Source organism: Ostrea edulis, chromosome 4 (assembly GCF_947568905.1).
Source record: "Ostrea edulis chromosome 4, xbOstEdul1.1, whole genome shotgun sequence".
NCBI classification, from domain to species: Eukaryota; Metazoa; Mollusca; class Bivalvia; order Ostreida; family Ostreidae; genus Ostrea; species Ostrea edulis.
Window position 1 is genome coordinate 47,053,380 of NC_079167.1, and position 20,483 is coordinate 47,073,862.

Sequence of the window (20,483 nt, forward strand, 5' to 3'; positions counted from 1 at the left end):
ATGAAGTTAGGCAAAGCTCCAGGTGTAGATAACATCACTGTAGAAATATTGAAATCAGACATAGAAACAACTGTCAAGGAACTACACAAACTAATACAACATTGTCTGGACAACTGGAAAAGCTCCCAAAGATTGGAGAAGGGGACTTCTAATAAAGTTAGCAAAGAAATGTGACCTGACAAACTGTGGAAATTGGAGAGGAATCACACTAATAGCAACAACTGCCAAAATAATGGGGAAAATAATAATAAAAAGAATTGTACTTGGTGTAGACAGACATTTGAGAATGGAACAAGCTGGATTCAGGGCAGGAAGAGGCACTACGGAACAGATATTTGTCCTACGTAATATTCTAGAACAAGCTATAGAATGGAACTCCAACCTCTATCTATGCTTCGTCGATTTTGAAAAAGCCTTTGACAGCGTACACAGGGAAACCCTTTGGAAGATCGTGAAATCTTATGGAATACCAGACAAAATAATCAGTATGGTTAAATTAATGTATGAAGACAGTGAATGCGCAGTTGTTGATGGAAACGGTACAACAGAATGGTTTAATGTTAAATCTGGTGTCAAACAAGGATGCAACATGTCGGGTTTCTTGTTCCTCCTGGTAGTTGACTGGATAATGAAAAAGACAACAGCAGATAACAACTCAGGCATAAGATGGAATATGACAACAAAATTAGATGATCTAGATTTTGCAGATGACATCGCTTTATTATCCAGCAGCAAAGATCAAATGCAACAAAAACTGAACTCTCTAAACAAATACGCAGCTAGAACAGGTTTAAAAATCAATGCAGGAAAAACCAAAGTTATGCATCTAAATGCTGCAAACAACACACCAATAACCATCAATGGGAACAACATAAACGATGTGGATGAGTTCATTTACCTCGGGGCAACAGTAAGCAAGACAGGAGGTACTAATGAAGATATAAGAAGAAGAATTGGCCATGCAAGAGTAGCATTCCATAAGCTACGCAAGATCTGGAGCAATAACCAACTCAACAGAAAAACAAAAATGAAGCTCTTCAGCTCAAATGTTAATAGCTGTGTTAATGTATGGCAGCGAGACCTGGAAAATGACAAAAGGGGATGAAAAACTTGTAGATACCTTCCAGCACAAATGTCTTAGGAAAATCTTAAAGATCTACTGGCCAATGAAAATATCAAATGTAGCAGTTAGAGAGATAGCAGGAGTAGCAAAGATCAGCACTATGATAAAAACATGCAGATGGCAGTGGATTGGACATGTGCTATGGATGGATAAAAGAACACACCCATATGTAGCCCTTAGTTGGACACCAGAAGGAAAAAGAAAGAGAGGAAGACCGAAGGAAACGTGGAGAAGAACAATAGAAAGAGAGAGGAAAGAACTAGGTTTTGGTCACTCAGATCATATAAAAGTTCCATATTTCAACAGAGTTTGATATAAAAGTTCCCATCTCTTAAATCTTTCATCAGGAATTGATCATAATTGATCACAAATATTCCTTGGGACAGGGGTCATTTTTGAAATGTCAAGGTCACTCAGAACATATACCTTATAAATGGAGAAAGTTCCTTATTTCAACAGTTTTTAGCTCACCTGAGCTGAAAGCTCAAGTGAGCTTTTCTGATCGTCTGTCGTCTGTCTGTCATTTGTCCGTCTGTAAACTTTTTACATTTTCAACTTCTTCTCCAGAACCACTGGGCCAATTATAACCAAACTTAGCCAAAAGCATCCTTAGGTGAAGGGCTTTCAAGTTTGTTCAAATAAAGGGTCATGCCCCATTCAAAGGGGAGATAATCACAAAAATAGGGTTGGGTCATTTAAAAATCTTCTCACCAACCACTGAGCCAGAAAGCTGAGATTTACATGGAAGCTTCCTGACATAGTGCAGATTCAAGTTTGTTAAACTCATGACCCCTGGGGTTAGGATGTTGCCACAGTAGGGGATCAAAATTTTACATACAAATGTATAGGGAAAATCATTAAAAATCTTCTTCTGAAAAATCACTTGCCAGAAAAGTTTACATTTACATGAAAGCTTCATGACATAGTGCAGATTCAATTTTGTAAAAATCATGGCCCCCAGGGGTAGGTTGAGATCAGAGTTTTACATGCGAATATATAAGAAAAATCTTTAAATATTAGCCAAGGTGACTCAGGTGAGTGATGTGGCCCATGGGCCTCTTGTTGAGCAGGTATTGATCATGTATGTATATCACACACAAAAGTAACTGGCAAATTGCTTTCAGGCAAAGGTCATTTCGGAATGGTCATGCAAGGTCACTCAGAACATGTACTGTACCTTATAAACTTATTTCAACAGTTTTTGATCAGGTATTGATCATATATCACACAAATAATCAACAGGTAAACAGCTTTCAGAAAAAGGTCAATCAAGGTCATTTTGTAAAGGTTAAGGTCACTCGGAACATATACCATGTATATAAAAAAACCTTTCAACAATATTGCAAACAGTTATTGATCTTTTAGACCAAGGTCTTTCAAGGTTATTTTGGAAAGGTCAAGATCACTCAGATCATATACTTTATACAAACAAGAGGCCCACAGGCCTTATTGGTCAACTGAATACTAGTGAAAAAGTATCACTACTTCCATGGGCTATGAAATCTAGAAAAAAATTCCTGTTCTGAATATCTAAGCTAAATTCTAATGTTCAGCAACAGTATAAAACAAGACGTGTTCTTAAAACTTCATTGCCCTCAAAAGTGCATACACTGATGAAAGGCTTTAAATAATTGGTGTATTAACATTAAAACATCAAAACATATGACTAATTCATCATAAAGTCATAATTTTTAGTACATCCTTTTCTGCTATTCCTAAGTATGCATTTAGATTTTATACAGTATCAGCAAACTTACACATAAATACTATATACTAAGTTTGGCCCCACCCTGGGGTCAAAACCCTTGCTGTGGGGAAAATCAAATTTACAATTTTGGTAAAAGACTATACCTCCTGTATCCATTTAGTTTCAATTTAGTATCAAAAGCACCATTTTTTGTACATCCTTTTCTGCTATTCCCAAGTATGCATTTAGATTTTATACAGTATCAGCAAACTTACACATATATACTATATACTAAGTTTGGCCCCACCCTGGGGTCTGAACCTTTACTCTGGGGATCATCAACTTTACAATATTGGTAAAAGACTACCTGCTCTATCCATTTAGTTTCAATTGATGCTTCATACCAAATATGAAAAGAATTGGAAAGATAGTTATCAAGAAGAAGTTAAAAATGTCTATTGTTCACACATTTAATAACTGACCATTTTGGCCCATCCCTGATACCAAAACCCCTACCCCTGGGATCATCAAATTTACAATTTTGGTTAAGAACTACCTGCTCTTTCTAAATATCTATTTATTGTCAATGTAGTACCAATAGCACTAAAGAAAATGTTATTTAAGTGTTTTACACATAAATACTATATAACAAATTTGGCCCCACCCTGGGGTCAGAACCCCTACCCCGGGGATCATGAAATTTACAATTTTGGTAGAGGCTTTCCTGCTCTACATCACTATACATTTAGTTTTTCTTGCATGTGTGTGGTTCTTGAGAAGAAGATTTTTGAAAATTGGTCAATTTTGGACAGTTTTTGCCTCACCCCTAGGGCCCCAGGGGTGCTGGAGTCCTGAAATTTACAATTTATGTCCCCCTTGTCCCAATGATGCTTCATACCAAATTTGAAAAGAATTGGACTGGTAGTTATTAAGAAGAAGTTAAAAATGTTCAATTGTTAACGGACGAAGACGGACATTACCTAAAAATGTATGAGGGAAAAGTTCCTATTTCAACAGCTTTTGAACAAGTATTGATCGCAGAAATAGGTAATAGACAAATAACTTTCAGACAAAGTCACTCAAGGTAATTTTGGAAAGGTCAAGGTCACTCAACAGATACCTTATATATATATATATATATATAAAGCAATAAATAATCACAACTAGGTACTGAAAATTTTCGCCCCAGCCCGGGGTCGAACCAGCGACCTACAGCACCCACCGCCTAGCAAGATTGTCAAACCAGTGCGTAAGTCCACTCGGCCACAACGACTTCCCTAAAAAGGAAGCTTTGTTATGCTCCTAAAGCGCTACTTATACACACTGATGCAATCCCACACAGTCGCTGTGTCATTCAGTGTTTAAGATATTTTATAAGGAGAGTGGATCTCTCGATATATATATATATATATAAATGTATATATATATATGTATATAAACCTTCATTTCAACAGTTATTGATCTTTGTCATATGAAGTAGTTCTCTGGTTAGATGCAGTTTGGGGAGCATCCATCAGTTTTACTTATATTTTTGTTACAGTAAAGTGAAAGTGAGATTCAAGTTCACAAAGGCTGGTGGCAACCGGTCAGAGGAGGATACAAATAAACTCCTGCAGGTGATTGGTGCTAAGGAGGAAGACACACCCCTTCTTAAATTCTGGATGCAGGGCCTCAGCCTACAGTACAGAAATCACATCTTAACCACCTCAAAATCAGCAAGATGATTTAAAATGTGCAGCTGAAAGAAGGCTTATTTGCAGTTATTATTATTCAGCTGTGATTTCATTTGTGCCAAATCTTTCATATGTTGATTGCAGCGACATGTCATGATGCTAATTTTTTGTAACACCAATAAGTTGAAGAAAAAACCTTCAGATTTCTTTCTATATCTTAAGGATTATAAAACATTTATATATAAAGTATTAAGATATTTCGGTTTTGGTGAATACATTATTGAATGGCTGAAGATTCTTAATACAAATTTTAGGGCTGCAGTGTTACAGAGTGGGTTTTTATCTACTCAATTCAATATTGAGAGGGGCTGTAGACAAGGCGACCCTGTTGCACCTTATTTGTTCCTCCTTTGTGCAGAAATTCTTGCAATTTTAATTAAACAAAATAAGGATATAAAAGGTATTGTGATATGTGATAAGGAACACAAAATAAGTCAATATGCAGATGATACATCACTTGCTCTTGATGGGACACCTAAGTCACTTTTTACAGCATTAGATACCTTAGATTTTTTCTCTAAACTTTCTGGTTTAAAGGTAAACAACTCAAAAACTAAAATTGTTTGGATCGGATCTAAAAAGTTTTCAAATCGGGTCTTTCATCACACTAGATGGAAACTTGACTGGGGTTCAACAACTTTCAATTTTGTAGGTAGTAACTTTTCAGTAGACTTACAACAAATTACAGATTTAAACTACAACATACAGATACCTAAAATAAAAAGCATGCTACAACATTGGAAAAGGCGAGTTCTAACACCAATTAGTCGGGTTACAGTGGTTAAAACATTAATTATTCTGAAAATAAACCATTTATTTCTATCACTACCAACACCGAAAAAGGAGATAATTAATTCATTGAGTAAAGATATTTTTGAATTTATTTGGAATGGAAAATGTGACAAAATAAAACGTTCTATTGTAACTCAAGACCACCATCATGGAGGTCTAAAAATGGTGGACATCAACAATTTTATCATGTCTTTAAAATGTTCATGGTTGAAAAGGTTATTGATGGGAAATAAATCCTGGGTAGATATTTTTGAAGCAATTAATGGTCATGAAAATATTTTGTTCACAAATTACTTGATTTTGGAGATGCATTTATCTCTGAATGTGTTATTCCAGAAAACAATGTTTTTTGGCAAGATGCTTTTAATTCTATGCTCCATGTAATAAAATCCTTTGACCAAAATTTCTACAAGGAATCCTATCCCAGCATTCCTGTGTGGTATAATTCAAATATTAGAGTGGGTATGAAAACACTGTTTATCAAAAGCTGGTATAAAATGGTGTAAAATTCATAGACGATTTCCTAGATGACAAAGGGAATCTTTTATCACATAACCTTTTTCAACATAAATTTGATATTTACAATATAACAGTGTATTGAGTGCAATATCAACTCATCTGAAATTGTTTGAAAACAAAGGTTTATTCAATAGATCTTTTACACCTTATATTCTATTATATTATAAACCTTTGGTTTGAACTAAATGTACTAAATCTGTTTACAAACAGTTAAATGTAAACCATGATATACCTACTTCTGTTTCAAAGTGGAATTTAGATCTGGTAGCTTATGGAATAGAAATATGTGTTAAGGATGCTTTTACTGTATGTTTTAAGACTACCAAGGACTCTACTATCCAATGGTTACAATATAGATTACTTCATAGAATTCTGCCTGTCAATTATTATCTTAAAAAAATCAATGTTGTGTCTTTTGATTGTTGTACCTTTTGTAATGATGAAGTTTAGACAATTCAACATGTTTTCAATGGTTGTGAAAAAGTATCTATATTATGGAGCAATCTGAGCATGCACATTTATAAAACAACTTCCAAAAGAATAGGTTTTAATGTGCTTAATATTTTATTAGGTGAACTCCCATTGTCGAAAGGCAACAGAATTGTAAAACTTCCTTATCCTTTATACAAAACAATATATTTTTTCTTGTTTGAAAAAAACCAAATTGCCAAGATTCTTGGAATTATTGTTCTATCTATACAACAAATACAGGGTTGAAAAATGTATTGCGTATCAGAATTTAGAAATACAAAAATTTGAAAATACCTGGCATGTATGGAAAACACTTTTTGACAACATAAAAAAATCATAATTTTTCTATTTCAAGCAATGTTTTTTTTTCTACTTTTGAAGCCACATGTACTTTTATCTATTTACTCGAGCTCTGTATTGTTATCATTTTTCTCTTACAATTATATTAAAAATACAAGCACTTACCAACAAATGTATGAGTGTGAGTATGAAAGTGTGTGAAAGTGGTTAGAAAAAAATGGCAAATGTTCTTCTGTCTTATGTCAATATTTGTGAAATAAAAAATAATAAAAAAAACATGAATCTATGCTAATGAATATTTTTTTTATGTGTGTATCTACATTTTTGTCAAGTGTCTACTAATACACCTATTTTGTCCGAAAGTTTCATTTGTTTAAAAAAGTGTAAATAACGCATATGTAAATTATGCAATTTACATAAATTGAACATCTTGCATATACATATTTGCCATTTATGTACATTCTGTTTTTGTCCTTCATCATGTGTTGATTCATGGGTTGATCATAATTACATGTATGTGTTTTGGTTTATCTCCCTTTGGTAACAGTGTAATTACCCCATGTCTTTGTGTGATGGACAACATATTGTTTCTATATCCATAATTAACATACACACAGATATATTTCCAAAAGACTTTGAAAAACTCTGTAGAAAAACCATCAGATCCTGGTGATTTATTTGATTTCATATTGAAGAGTGTCTTTGATGCCTCAGGTAGAGTAATTCCCCCCTCCAGGCTTTTAGACTCCCCTTCTGAAAGTTTAGGAATATTGTCATATGCTAGCTCAATATTTTTATCTAAATCTGCATTATCTCGATTGTTTTTATATAAATTTTCATAAAAAGATTTTGTTTCAATCAAAATTTTTGACTGATCATGGATCATATCACCATTATCCATTTCCAACTTCGGAATGATCTTACTTGTAAAATTTCTTGATTCGAGTTGACAAAAATAGCGTGATGGTTTTTTCCCTTCCTCTACCCATTTAGCTCTATACTTCTGATATAATTCCCTTGTAATTTATGCTTTCTAATTTTTTCAAGCTCTTGTTTTTTAGCTCACCTGAACCGAAGGTTCAAGTGAGCTTTTCTGATCGCTTTTTGTCCGTCGTCCGTCTGTCTGTCACTCTGTTAAACTTTTCACATTTTCGACTTCTTCTCCAGAACCACTGGGCCAATTTCAACCAAACATGGCCAAAAGCATCCTTGGGTGAAGGGCTTTCAAGTTTGTTCAAATGAAGGGCCATGTCCCTTTCAAAGGGGAGATAATCACAAAAATGCAAAAATAGGGTGGGGTCATTTAAAAATCTTCTCAAGAACCACTGGGCCAGAAGAGCTGAAATTTACCTGAAAGCTTCCTGACATATTGCAGATTCAAGTTTGTTCAAATCATGGCCCCCGGTGGTAGGATGGGGCCACAAGGGGGGATCAAAGTTTTACTTACAAATATATGGGGAAAAACTTAAAAAATCTTCTTCTCAAGAACCACTAAGCCAGAAAAGCTGAGATTTACATGAAAGCTTCCTGACATAATGCAGATTCAAGTTTGTTCAAATCATGGGCCCCTGGGGTTGGATGGGGCCACAATAGGGGATCAAAGTTTTACATACAAATATATAGGGAAAAACTTTAAAAATCTTTTTCTCAAGAACCACTGAGTCAGAAAAGCTGATTTTTACATGAAAACTTTCTGACATAGTGCAGATTCAAGTTTGTTCAAATCATGGCCCCCGGGGATAAGATGGGGCCCCAAGGGGGGATCAAAGTTTTACACACAAATATATAAGGAAAAACTTTAAAAATCTTCTCAAGAACCACTGAGTCAGAAAAGCTGATTTTTACATGAAAACTTTCTGACATGGTGCAGATTCAAGTTTGTTCAAATCATGGCCCCCGGGGATAGGATGGGGCCCCAAGGGGGGATCAAAGTTTTGCACACAAATATATAGGGAAAAACTTTTAAAATCTTCTTCTCAAGAACCACTGAGTCAGAAAAGCTGAGATTTACATGAAAACTTTCTGACATAATGCAGATTCAAGTTTGTTCAAATCATGGCCCCCGGGGATAGGATGGGGCCACAAGGGGGGGATCAAAGTTTTGCACACATATATATAGGGAAAAGCTTTAAAAATCTTCTTCTCAAGAACCACTGAGTCAGAAAAGCTGATTTTTACATGAAAACTTTCTGACATAGTGCAGATTCAAGTTTGTTCAAATCATGGCCCCCGGGGATAAGATGGGGCCCCAAGGGGGATCAAAGTTATACACACAAATATATAGGGAAAAACTTTAAAAATCTTCTTCTCAATAACCACTAAGCCAGAAAAGCTGAGATTTACATGAAAGCTTCCTGACATGATGCAGATTCAAGTTTGTTCAAATCATGGGCCCCGGGGGTTGGATGCCCAGGGCCACAAGGGGGATCAAAGTTTTACATATGAATATATAGTTAAAATCTTTTTCTCAATAACCACTGAGCCAGAAAAGCTGATTTTTACATGAAAACTTTCTGACATAGTGCAGATTCAAGTTTGTTCAAATCATGGCCCCCGGTGGTAGGATGGGGCCACAAGGGGGGATCAAAGTTTTACATACAAATATATAGGGAAAAACTTTAAAAATCTTCTTCTCAAGAACCACTAAGCCAGAAAAGCTGAGATTTACATGAAAGCTTCCTGACATAATGCAGATTCAAGTTTGTTCAAATCATGGGCTCCGGGGGTTGGATGGGGCCACAATAGGGGATCAAAGTTTTACATACAAATATATAGGAAAAATCTTCTTCTCAAGAACCACTGAGCCAGAAAAGCTGATTTTTACATGAAAACTTTCTGACATAGTGCAGATTCAAGTTTGTTCAAATCCCGGGGGGTTAGGATGGGGCCAACAAGGGGGATCAAGGTTTTACATACAAATATATAGTTAAAATCTTTTTCTAAATAACCACTGAGTCAGAAAAGCTGATATTTACAAGAAAACTTTCTGACATAGTGCAGATTCAAGTTTGTTCAAATCATGGCCCCCGGGGGGTAGGATGGGGCCACAAGTGGGGGGGGGGTCAAAGTTTTACATACAAATATAGGAAAAAGCTTTAAAAATCTTCTTCTCAAGGACCATTGGGCCAAAGAAGTTGACATTTACATGAAAGCTTTCTGACATAGTGTAGATTCAAGTTTGCAAAGGGTAGTTTGGGCCATAATAGGGACTAAGGTTTTACATGCAAATATATATGGAAAGTCTTCAGATATGGGCCAAGGTGACTCAGGTGAGCGATGTGGCCCATGGGCCTTATTATATAACTCATTTATATTGCCTTCAGAAATATTTTCCTCGATACTTTTTATTTCTTTCATTAACTCCTGCTCTTCTTTGTGTTTTTTCTTTTTGATATAAAAAGAATAAGAAATATTTTTACCTCTTATTTCAAATAGCAAGGTTTCAAGGAATAACTGATCATTGATAGTGAAGAAAATGTTTTCATCTGGAAGTCTGTGTAAATTCTCCATGTTGTATACTGGGACTGCATATTGGTTTTTAACCTGTGCAATCTAAAAAAAACTGGCGACCAATTTCATTGCTAAACACAGTCTATTTTATTGCATCGGGAACTATTGCAGCTAGATTTAAAAAATATTTAGCCAAAATAATAGACCCAGATCAAACAGGATTCATATCCAACAGGTATATAGGCGAAAATACTAGATTGATATATGATATAATGCAATATACTGAAGAAGAAGATATCCCTGGTCTTTTATTACTTATTGATTTTGAAAAAGCCTTTGATACTCTATCATGAAATTTTATACAAAAAACTTTAAACTTCTTCAACTTTGGTCCTTCCATTAGAACATGGGTTAAACTCTTCTACACAAATATAACATCAACAATTAACCAAGGTTCCAACGTATCTGAAGTCTTTGATATTCAAAGAGGTTGTAGACAAGGAGATCCTTTATCTCCGTTTATATTTTCGATATGTGCAGAGATTTTGGCAATAAAAATAAGAACAAATAAAAAAATTAAAGGCAATAACGGTTGGTAATGTGGAGAAAAATATTTCCCAACTTGCTGATGACACGTCAATTATTCTTGATGGTAGTGAAGAAAGTCTTTCAGAAACTCTTAAAACTTTACATGCTTTCTCAGAAATGTCTGGACTACGAATGAATTACACAAAAACTCAAACAGAATGGATTGGCTCAAAAAGATACAGTAACGATTTTCTTATTGCCAACAGTAAATGTAATTGGAGTACTACTAAATTCACTTTACTAGGAATACATTTTGATGTCGACTTGCAAAATATACCTAAATTAAATTATGATCCAAAATTAGTAAAAATCAAATCTATGCTAAACCAATGGGGGAAGAGATATTTAACTCCCATTGGCAAGATAACAGTTATTAAAACGTTAGTGTTACCATTGCTGAATCATATCCTGATGTCCATCCCTAACCCATCTATTGCCTATGGTAAAGAATTAGAAAAGCTATTTTTCTCCTTTGTGTGGGGTTGTTCAACCCACAGGGTAAAGAAGGATGTAATTGTCAAGAAATATGAGGATGGTGGTCTAAAAATGATGAATCTAAAATCATTTATAGCTTCAATGATTTGGGTAAGACATCTTATCTCTACAAATAGGGGGTTGAGTAATTTCATATCAAATTTTAACCTAAATAAATTCACATCCTGTGGGATTGAATACACTAATCTACTTTTAAAGTCATTAAAAAATAAATTTTGGATAGATGTATTCAAGACCTGGATCGAATTACAGAACTCTTATACTGAGTCTAATGTTACTGCAGATTCACCTTTGTTTTATAACCCTATGATCCATATTAGCAAGAAAATGTAATAAACATTTATTCGACAATAACATCAGACACATTAATGGTATTATTGAGGTTGACGGTACTTTTTTTTAGCTATGAAACTTTTAGTGCTACTTATCCAAATGTAAAAATTAACTTCTTGGAATATGCAAGTATTATCCATGCTATAAAAACTTGGATTAAGCAGTCAGGTACAGACACTAACTTTAAAAGATTACCAAATCCTTTTATTAGAAAAAACATTTACAATGTACTGAAGTGTAAAAAATCAAAAGTTTTTTTAATGAGTTTTTAAACAAAAACTCTTCTGTGACTGCAGGTACAATAAGATGGAGTCAGCTTTTGGATATTGATAACAGAGAATGGAAAATTTTCAATATACTACCTTTTAAAATAACTAAAAACTGCAAACTCCAATGGTTTCAATACAGAATAAATAACAGAATTTTAGCAACAAATTCGTTTTTATTCAAAATTAAAAAAGTAAATTGTAAAATATGTAGGTTTTGTCACAGAGAGGAAGAGACAATAGAACAAATACTGTGGGAATGTGATTGTGTTCAAGCATTCCTAGATGAGTTTCAACTTTACATAGATTAGAAGATCAAACAAACTTTCATATAGTTTTTACCAAAAAATATTTTATTTTAGGTTCTCCTGGTAAAAAGCTTTGTATGCAAAATACTCTTATCCTTTGGTTGAAATACTATATTTATACAGCAAGATGTACTGAGAAATCATTGAACATTCGTTTTGCAATATCCTACTTAAAACTCTTTTATGAAACACAAAAATTCCTATTTTACAAAAATGGTGATAGCGAAATATTTGATACCCAGTGGAACCTGATCTTTCCTTAACTCTCTCTCTCTCTCTCTGTGTCTGTCTCACATATAAAAAAAACTTGTCTGTATTCCTACATGATCCTTGGTATGCATATATTGAACATGTATTATGATATATCCAGATGGTATCAGGACAACTCGCCCCATGTTCGGGACATCTCGCCCCCTCTCTGAAGATAACTCTCCCCTTCATATCATACATGTTTACAACTATTATTTTTGGTCTAAATCCAAGAAGTGTATTAGCAAAATTAATAAATTTCTTATAGATAGTATATAGACCTACATCACAGACAAAAAGACATGTTCACATAAATACCGAACTTCGTGTCTTTTTATGCAAGACGAAATATTTTACTGAAAATACAGTGTTTGGGTTCAAATTCATCATCACTTTTATGTACATGTAAAATATATAATTTCAGCGGAAGCAAGTAAGCGTTTGGTAGGGAGAGTATTAGCTTGGTCTACGGCTGACGTAGGATAATTATCTATAATCTGCGTCTGTTGTTAAATCTAATTGTTTGATTTCCCCCAAGCTGTTATCAATTTACTTCAAACGTTAAGGTACTCATCATCAGAGTACTTTTCACTTTGAAATCGCCGCGTAAAAAGAATCAGTAAAGCAAAGCCGTTATAAAATTTCTAACATTGGGAATTTTATGATTTTTCAACAGGAATTAGTTGAGAAACGCATTTAAAGATAATTACATGTATCAGAATATCCATGCTTCACATTTACACTTAGTATACTCATTCGATAAAACACCCACACAACCTTCCAACCCCCCAAATATTGTTCTCAGTATTGGAGACATTTAATCAATTACCTGAAGATCAGTAAATATAATTTTCCTTGCCAAATGAATTATGAAAAATATAATTTTTTCTGAAATGCAATAATTAAATCTGTGTATAATTTCTATTAGAATTTACAATCCGTGTTAAAGTATGAAATAAAAAGATGTAGGGTTAAAAGTGTAAAAAAAAAAATTACAATTACACACACACACACACACCATTAAAATAAAATGTGATAATATATTTACATATAATATTGGGGGCGAGTTGTCTCAAGAAAAGGGGCGACTTGTCCTGAGAGGGGGAGAGTTGTCCATCATTCATACAGATTGTTTACAAAAAAAAAAAAAAGACTTTTTTTTTTTTTTATACATGTATGCGTTTTGAACATTTTCAGCTTCTTCTCTGGAACAGCTGAACCAATTTCAGATTTTGGTATATAACATCTATAGGTCAAGGGGAACAAACATTTTAAATTCCATGGCCTCTGCCTCCCTTGGGCTTGAGGGTTGTGGCCAAAGTCATCAAAATTAATGTTATCAAAAACCATCTTCTTTACTCCTGGACATTGAGCAGTCAAACTATTAGCATGATTATAATGAGCTCTTTACCAAAACTGTGAAATTCTTTACGCCTGTATTTAGGGTTCATGCTTGTACTCGTGCGAAGAATGGCGCCGGCGGTCACAAATGCACTCTATGTGTTTGGAAGATCAGCATGTCATTGTCACGCAAACACTTTACCATGCAGGTAATCGACCATAACTTCAAACATCTAAGAGACTCAGACAAATTTGCTAAAATCTTAACGAATTCAAGATTGATTTCCGGATTTTTACTAGTCCGTACGGACTGGTGCTGCAGGTTGCACCACTCTATTAATTTTGCCTTTATGTTCTTACCAAAATTACTCACCTTTGACCTGACCCTGCTTCCTTAACCCTTTCTCTACCGGCACATTTTAGAGGTTTTTAAAGACTAAATGACAATATATCTACATCGAATAAAATCTGCATGTATCACGATTTGGGATAGGCATATGACATATAATTTTGTTTGGAATTGGACAGGGAATAATTTCTTATAAAGTTTGTCAAGGTATCCCATGACCTCAAAGAGATCTATGGGGTCAAAGGTCATATAAGTGCACATTTTTTGCAATATTTTTCTCTGAAATATATATATTACGACCCCTCTCACTGGATTAGAGTCAAAAATAGGAAATTCTAAATGTATGAGCTGATGTGCCTTTGAAAATACTACAAAAGCATCACAATCAAATAAATCAATTTTATTGACAAACAAATATTTTTGGTTGCTAAGTAACAACACTCAGAGTACAATTTTGACCATAATTTGCCTTTCTACATACATTCGACACAATTTAAACATAATTGCATTGAATGATGATTAGTAAATGTCACATTATTTTAAAAATGTAATCTTTAAATAAATTTTAATCATTTTAAAAGGTTTTTAACAAAAAATATGATGAAAAGAATTAAGGTCAAAGGTCATAAAATGGCAACTTTGTACTTTATATACATTGTACATATCCATAATTTTTTTAATAATATGACGTTTTGCCATTATGTTCCACTAAATAGAATAAATATTGCAATATTAAAACAAAGATCTTTATTGTTAATCTAAAATAATTTAATTTTTTGCATTCAAATATATTTGGTTGCTAAGCAACAGCACCTTATCAAAAAGTACTACCCGTTTTTCATCTGCAAGTTCAACGTATACGAATGTTTAAGTACTTACTTTCAATCACTAGATTTAAATGTACTTGCATCATATTTAACAAAAATGTTCTTATATTCAACCTCTTAAAACTTATTTCTAGACATCATTCTTGATACACTGTACTTGGTTGTTCCGATAGCGGCATGCATTGACCATATCTGTCTATCGACTGGAACTTCACAGCAAACATGTACAAGATAATGCACAAAAATCTGGAAAAAAAAGAATTTCTTAATAAATGCTAATGTATTGTCAGAGCTTTTGAATGCCCAATTGGCTCTGTAAAGGTTTTCAATAGTCAAGGCCCTCTGAAAATTACTAGTATGCATTTAATTACTTATCAGAGGTAATTGTAGTACACATCTAATAAATGTGTTAGACGCACAGCAAGATTAATTTTGGTAAAGATAATCTTTTTATTATGCATTTTATTATTCGTTTTAAACTGGAAATCACTGTCACAATATCGGTACTTTAAAACTAGTAATACCTGTACAATTCCTCTTCAGTGAGAGGATGCGAATTTCCTTGGGAAGCATAATGACAATTCTTCCCTCGAGATATGACCATCTCAGCATAATGGTTGGTGGCAATACAGATGGAGAAAACCAAATCTTCTGTCAAAAACAGCTTCATAAAATCTGCAGTTCTCTGAATAATCGGGTCCCATATCTGAAAGGAAATTGCAAGTAAAATCAGTATTGGCCACCTTACGTTATTTGTCAGCATTTAGAAAACTTGTCATACCTTGTAATTAGAAACAGAATAATGATTTTCCGGTTTTTTTGGTCTCTTTTTGCATGTATGTGATACCTAGTAATGCAGTAAAAAACGCATTTCAGTGTATCATGACGCCATGATTCCATTTGTAAATGTATTATCTGGATTTATTTATTATTATTTATTGTTAACCAAATGTATACAGATTTAACCCTATATTTAACCTTAAAGTCATACCAACTGAATGTCAGGTTGACACTCTGAATGAAATGCCACAGTTCTTGGTGTCTCTGTGTCCTTCACATCAACATCCTTTCATCGCATGTCTGGATTTGCCAGCAGACAGTCACTAGCGGACGATACCTGGGAACTTCCCACTAAATATTGGGATGTCAATACCCTTTTTTAAAGATGAAAAGAAATTACAATTAAGAATTGTTGGTTCATGTTTTAAAGCAAAATATAAGTTTCATGGTAGCAAGGGACAGTTTCGCACTTAAGTACAGCTCAAATTTATTTAAGATAGAGATGTCCTGTATTTGAAGTGACATTTGGTAGGGGATTGCGTACGTACATGTGTTAGAAATGAATGGAATATTTTATTATACATTGCGAGTGTAGCAGATTGCGTAATGAAAAAAAAGATATGCATGATGTAGGTGTCAGCATTATGCCTAGCATATACATTGGGTGGGGGGGGGGGGGGGGGGGGACACTGAAGAAATTCAGGTTAAAACCTACAGGGTCCAGCGAAAATAATACTGCAACTCTGAGGGAAAGTATGCGACCCCAGATACAAAAGTAGAATTGAATTGGTTCTTCATGGTACACAGTGTCTAAATCCCCTTGTATGGTACTCTGATGGGGGTGTGGATTTAGTCGAAATTAGAGAAAATCTAGGCAAGATGATAGCTCATAGCATACCAGTACCAGCATGTATGGAATACATGTAATTTATGGTCATAAGCTACTCAGTGTATATAAAATATATGCATTTGGATAAAAGAGAAATCTATATATGATTTTTCATTAGCCTGTCATAATCAGACTTTGATTGATGTTACTTACATGTACCCCCCCCCCTCCATTTCGGCCCAAACACACATTTTGTTTATATTTCTGTTACAATATGAAGAAAATAATTCAAATTATGATAATAAATTTTATCATTACAATGACGTAATATGTGTTTTCCTAGCAGATTGTGTTTTCTTTTCATAGAAAGATAATTTTTAATAAACATGGAAAAATCCTGGAAAATAGCCCTCTAACCAGCGGCCATGAATGCCCAGTCTGATTAAAACCACCCCCATCCCCCTATCCACCCCCTTCTTACACTCGAGCGTCAGGTGAGAAGAGAATTCTGGAAAAAGGGGGGTGTTAATCAGACGGATTAATGCCGGACCAGGACAGATTAAATGATGTCAGCTCTTAATAAACAATTAGATGTTATTCACTTGGTTTAGATATCATAAAATATAAATATTTTCTTTCATGAAACGACAAATTATGGCAAAGAGAAAGACAAAACTAGCATTACAGTCATAAATTGGTAAAAAGTAAGGCAAAAAGTGGATATTTCAGAGTAAAAGATGGCCGCCGCAGAGGGTCATCCCATGGAGGATGGGAGAGAAGGGGAAAAGATATGAAATACATCAGGAAACAGACTCTGGAGGAAGTCAGTAAAACGGGAGCATGCATATTACAAGACCATGCAGACAGTACGCAGCCTTTAAGCACCATGCAACTGCGGCCAAGGGGCACCTGTGACGAGACCAAAACTCCCTGCATCCCCGACAACGAGAACACATACAGACTTTTTCACATGGGAAAACTGTGTGAAATGTTCAACCTAGCTTACCACCAGCACAAACTAGAGAGCCCAAACTGCCCAACCAACCTTCAATTTGACTACCCAGCTGAACAACAAAAGGGAGTCTGCTGGGTAGAGAGCCTAAAGTGCAAGTACATGTACTGCACTTACCACAGCCAGAGTATCAAACTCTATGAGGAAGTCGACACCGGAAAACGTGGGCCCAAGCCAGCAAAGCCAAACCTATCTGTGTGGGTAGCCCTCCTGGACAATCCCATCATGGGAACTGGACTGCAGGAAATTTTCCATGCCCTCAACTGTCCAGCACCCTCAGCCAATTGTTTACAACAAAATGCAAACAAGGTTGGGCCCATGATTGTGGAAATGGTTCAGGAGGACTTACGAAGAGAAAGGGCTCACCTCAAAGACCTCATCGAGAACTGTGGGTTCCCACGGGAGACACCAATACCTGTGGAAGGTGACGGGCGGTACAATAATCCTCTGTACTGGTCTCGAGACAGAAATCCTTTTCAGCCAGCAACCCAGGCAACATATACCAAGTCTGAAAATGTAACAGAAGAGAAAAAAATTATTAGCTGTATCACCAAAAACAAGCTATGCAAGAGAAGATCACAGGAAATCCCATGACCGGAACACCCTGGAAAATGCACAGCCAACCTACGACTACAGGATCCCATAGGGAAGGAGGACAAGGCGACAGAGGAAATCTGCCGGGAATTTCTCAACGATCAAGAGCCCACACTAATCAGCCACTTCACCACAAACGGGGATAGTGCTGCTTTCCGGGGCGTCGAGAGGGCCATGGCCGAGTCTGGTCAAGCGGTAGAATTCTTGAGGGACACCCGTCACCTAGCCCAGTCCCAGAAAAAAGCAGTTGACAATGCAAAGTTCAGCGAGGGAATGTTTCCTGGACGTACAGCTGCCCAAAAACTGGCCATCAAAAGAAAATTCTCGGTCGACTTCATGAAGAGATGCACCGCAGAATACGACATAGCAGTCAAGAAGTTCCGAGGTGACGCAGGAAAGCTGGTTAACACCCTGAGTTATGCCACGGATGCCATAATACACTGCTACTCGGGCAGATGTGGCAAGACCTGTGCTGAACACTCTCTCGTCTGCGGCGGCACACCCGAAAGACACTGGGCCAAAGACTACCTCCCAACCCATGCCAGAACACTTAACCCGACTGATGACGATGAGGAAACCTTACGCCAGCTCATAAACTTCCGATTCAGCTGGACAACACTCATAGCCACCAGATATGGGATCAACACTCAGAAGTTCGAGGGACTACATCGCGGGTATTCAAAATCCAACCCAAAGAATGTTACCTGTTCTCAGATCGTCTAATCTATACACCGGATGAACCATGGACCCGGAAAATCGACTGCCCTCAAGTGTGCTGCACTCGGTTCATCAATTCCAAAAGGCACTCGTCTTACGCGGGAACTGAAGAGAAAACAAGAGTTGTACGAACACAGCAAACAGAGGAAAAGATCTAAGACCTATCGTACCTATCTCTCCTTGTGAGAGAGAAATTCGATCTATATTTCCAGAAAGGGACCGAGACTCAAACAGGGTATCTTAAAGGCATGAATGACCCCCCCCCCCCCCTCCTTACCATAGTGTAGTCTAAGGACAAGTAATGAACACTCCTACAGTAAGCAGGGGGGGGGGATAGTTCTTTATGTTTAAGATTCGAAGGAAATCAGAAACAATGCAAAAATAAGTAATTAGATGCAAGTTTGACGAGATCACTGATTTTGAAATGTGGTGATGTAAACAAATTTAACATGGATATGCCAATTTTTAGACGATATTGTTCCCATTTCTTAAATAGTAAATGATGGTTCTGACTACATATCATTACGACATTAGGGGGGGGGGGGGTGCACGTGATATATTGTAACATACATTTCTTATAGTTTCATAAACTACTCGATTGTATCGAAGATCGAACTTTACATTCCGTCAATCATGATACATTATTTCCACTGTCAGAGAATGATAGTGTCAAATATTCCAAACAATCCATATACTGTTTGCATTGCATTGATTATAATCAAGATTTAGATTATCAAAGATTTGTTTGTAACATACACGTACGTCTGTTAGCAATGCTAGATTAAAGGAACGTGAAATGTTGTATGAAATATCAGTTGTAAATGGTGGTTTTCCTATAAGATATGATGTTTCAATGTGGTCTTATCAAATCCTTTACAAGTACGATTTATAGCTTGAGAGTTGTGAATAAAGACGATAGAGCATTAATATAAAAAAAATTATCCACCATTTTTTTTCTGCTTGTCAAGATGTTTTGAGAAGCCAAAACTTTCAATTTGTAATTCCGACCCCCTTTCCTTTGAAAAACGATGATACTGCCTGGTCAGTGGATATTTATAGGCAATATTTGATGATTATGATAGCCCCATATAGACAATTTCATCTCTATTCATATTTGCAGAAAATGTCACTCAACAGAGCGGAAATAATGACGAAACTCGATACACACACACACACACACACACACACACATATATATATATATATATATATACCAAAATTAAGTATGGAAAATGAGTTTTGCAACGTGAAATGTACGTTATCTGTTTGGAACCCCACGAGTGCAGACACTTAAGGTTTCTACAATTTGTATTCCTTTATATCTGAGTTTTTAATGTTTGACAACAATATCTTAACGTGGTTTTCATTGATGTTTTCAATATTCTGGCAGCATAATTTCGAATCAGACATCCGTATTGATAGAGACACTAACGCAATATCACCTTTCAAAAATGCATGATCTCGGGAAACGTACATTGTGTTAATTTACTTGGTATTGAGGGTGCTTATGCTTGACATTGTGTAAAAAATGAAACGCATTATAATTACATGCAGATAATTATATTTCTCTTTTCTTTTCTGCAATCATTTAGCAATATGAACAAGTACAGAAGGACAGTTTTGGAATTCTTTAATTTTGTTTCAGCAAAAAGATTTGTGCACATTAACTGAGAATGGATGATATATATATATATATATATATATATATATATATATATAT

At 35.4% G+C, this 20,483-nt stretch overlaps 1 protein-coding gene across 4 annotated transcripts in view; it reads left to right on the forward strand.

Moving 5' to 3' along the window:
- Nucleotides 1–7,085, forward strand: part of LOC125671010 (folliculin-like) — a 99,589-nt gene extending 92,504 nt beyond the window's left edge. For all 4 annotated transcript variants that reach the window (XM_048906488.2, XM_048906487.2, XM_048906492.2 and 1 more), the window contains one exon: nucleotides 4,351–7,085. In XM_048906488.2, the coding sequence (XP_048762445.1) occupies nucleotides 4,351–4,534 (184 nt within the window). In that variant the 3' untranslated portion in view covers nucleotides 4,535–7,085. The remainder of the gene's footprint in view (nucleotides 1–4,350) is intronic.
- Nucleotides 7,086–20,483: the final 13,398 nt, after the last annotated feature.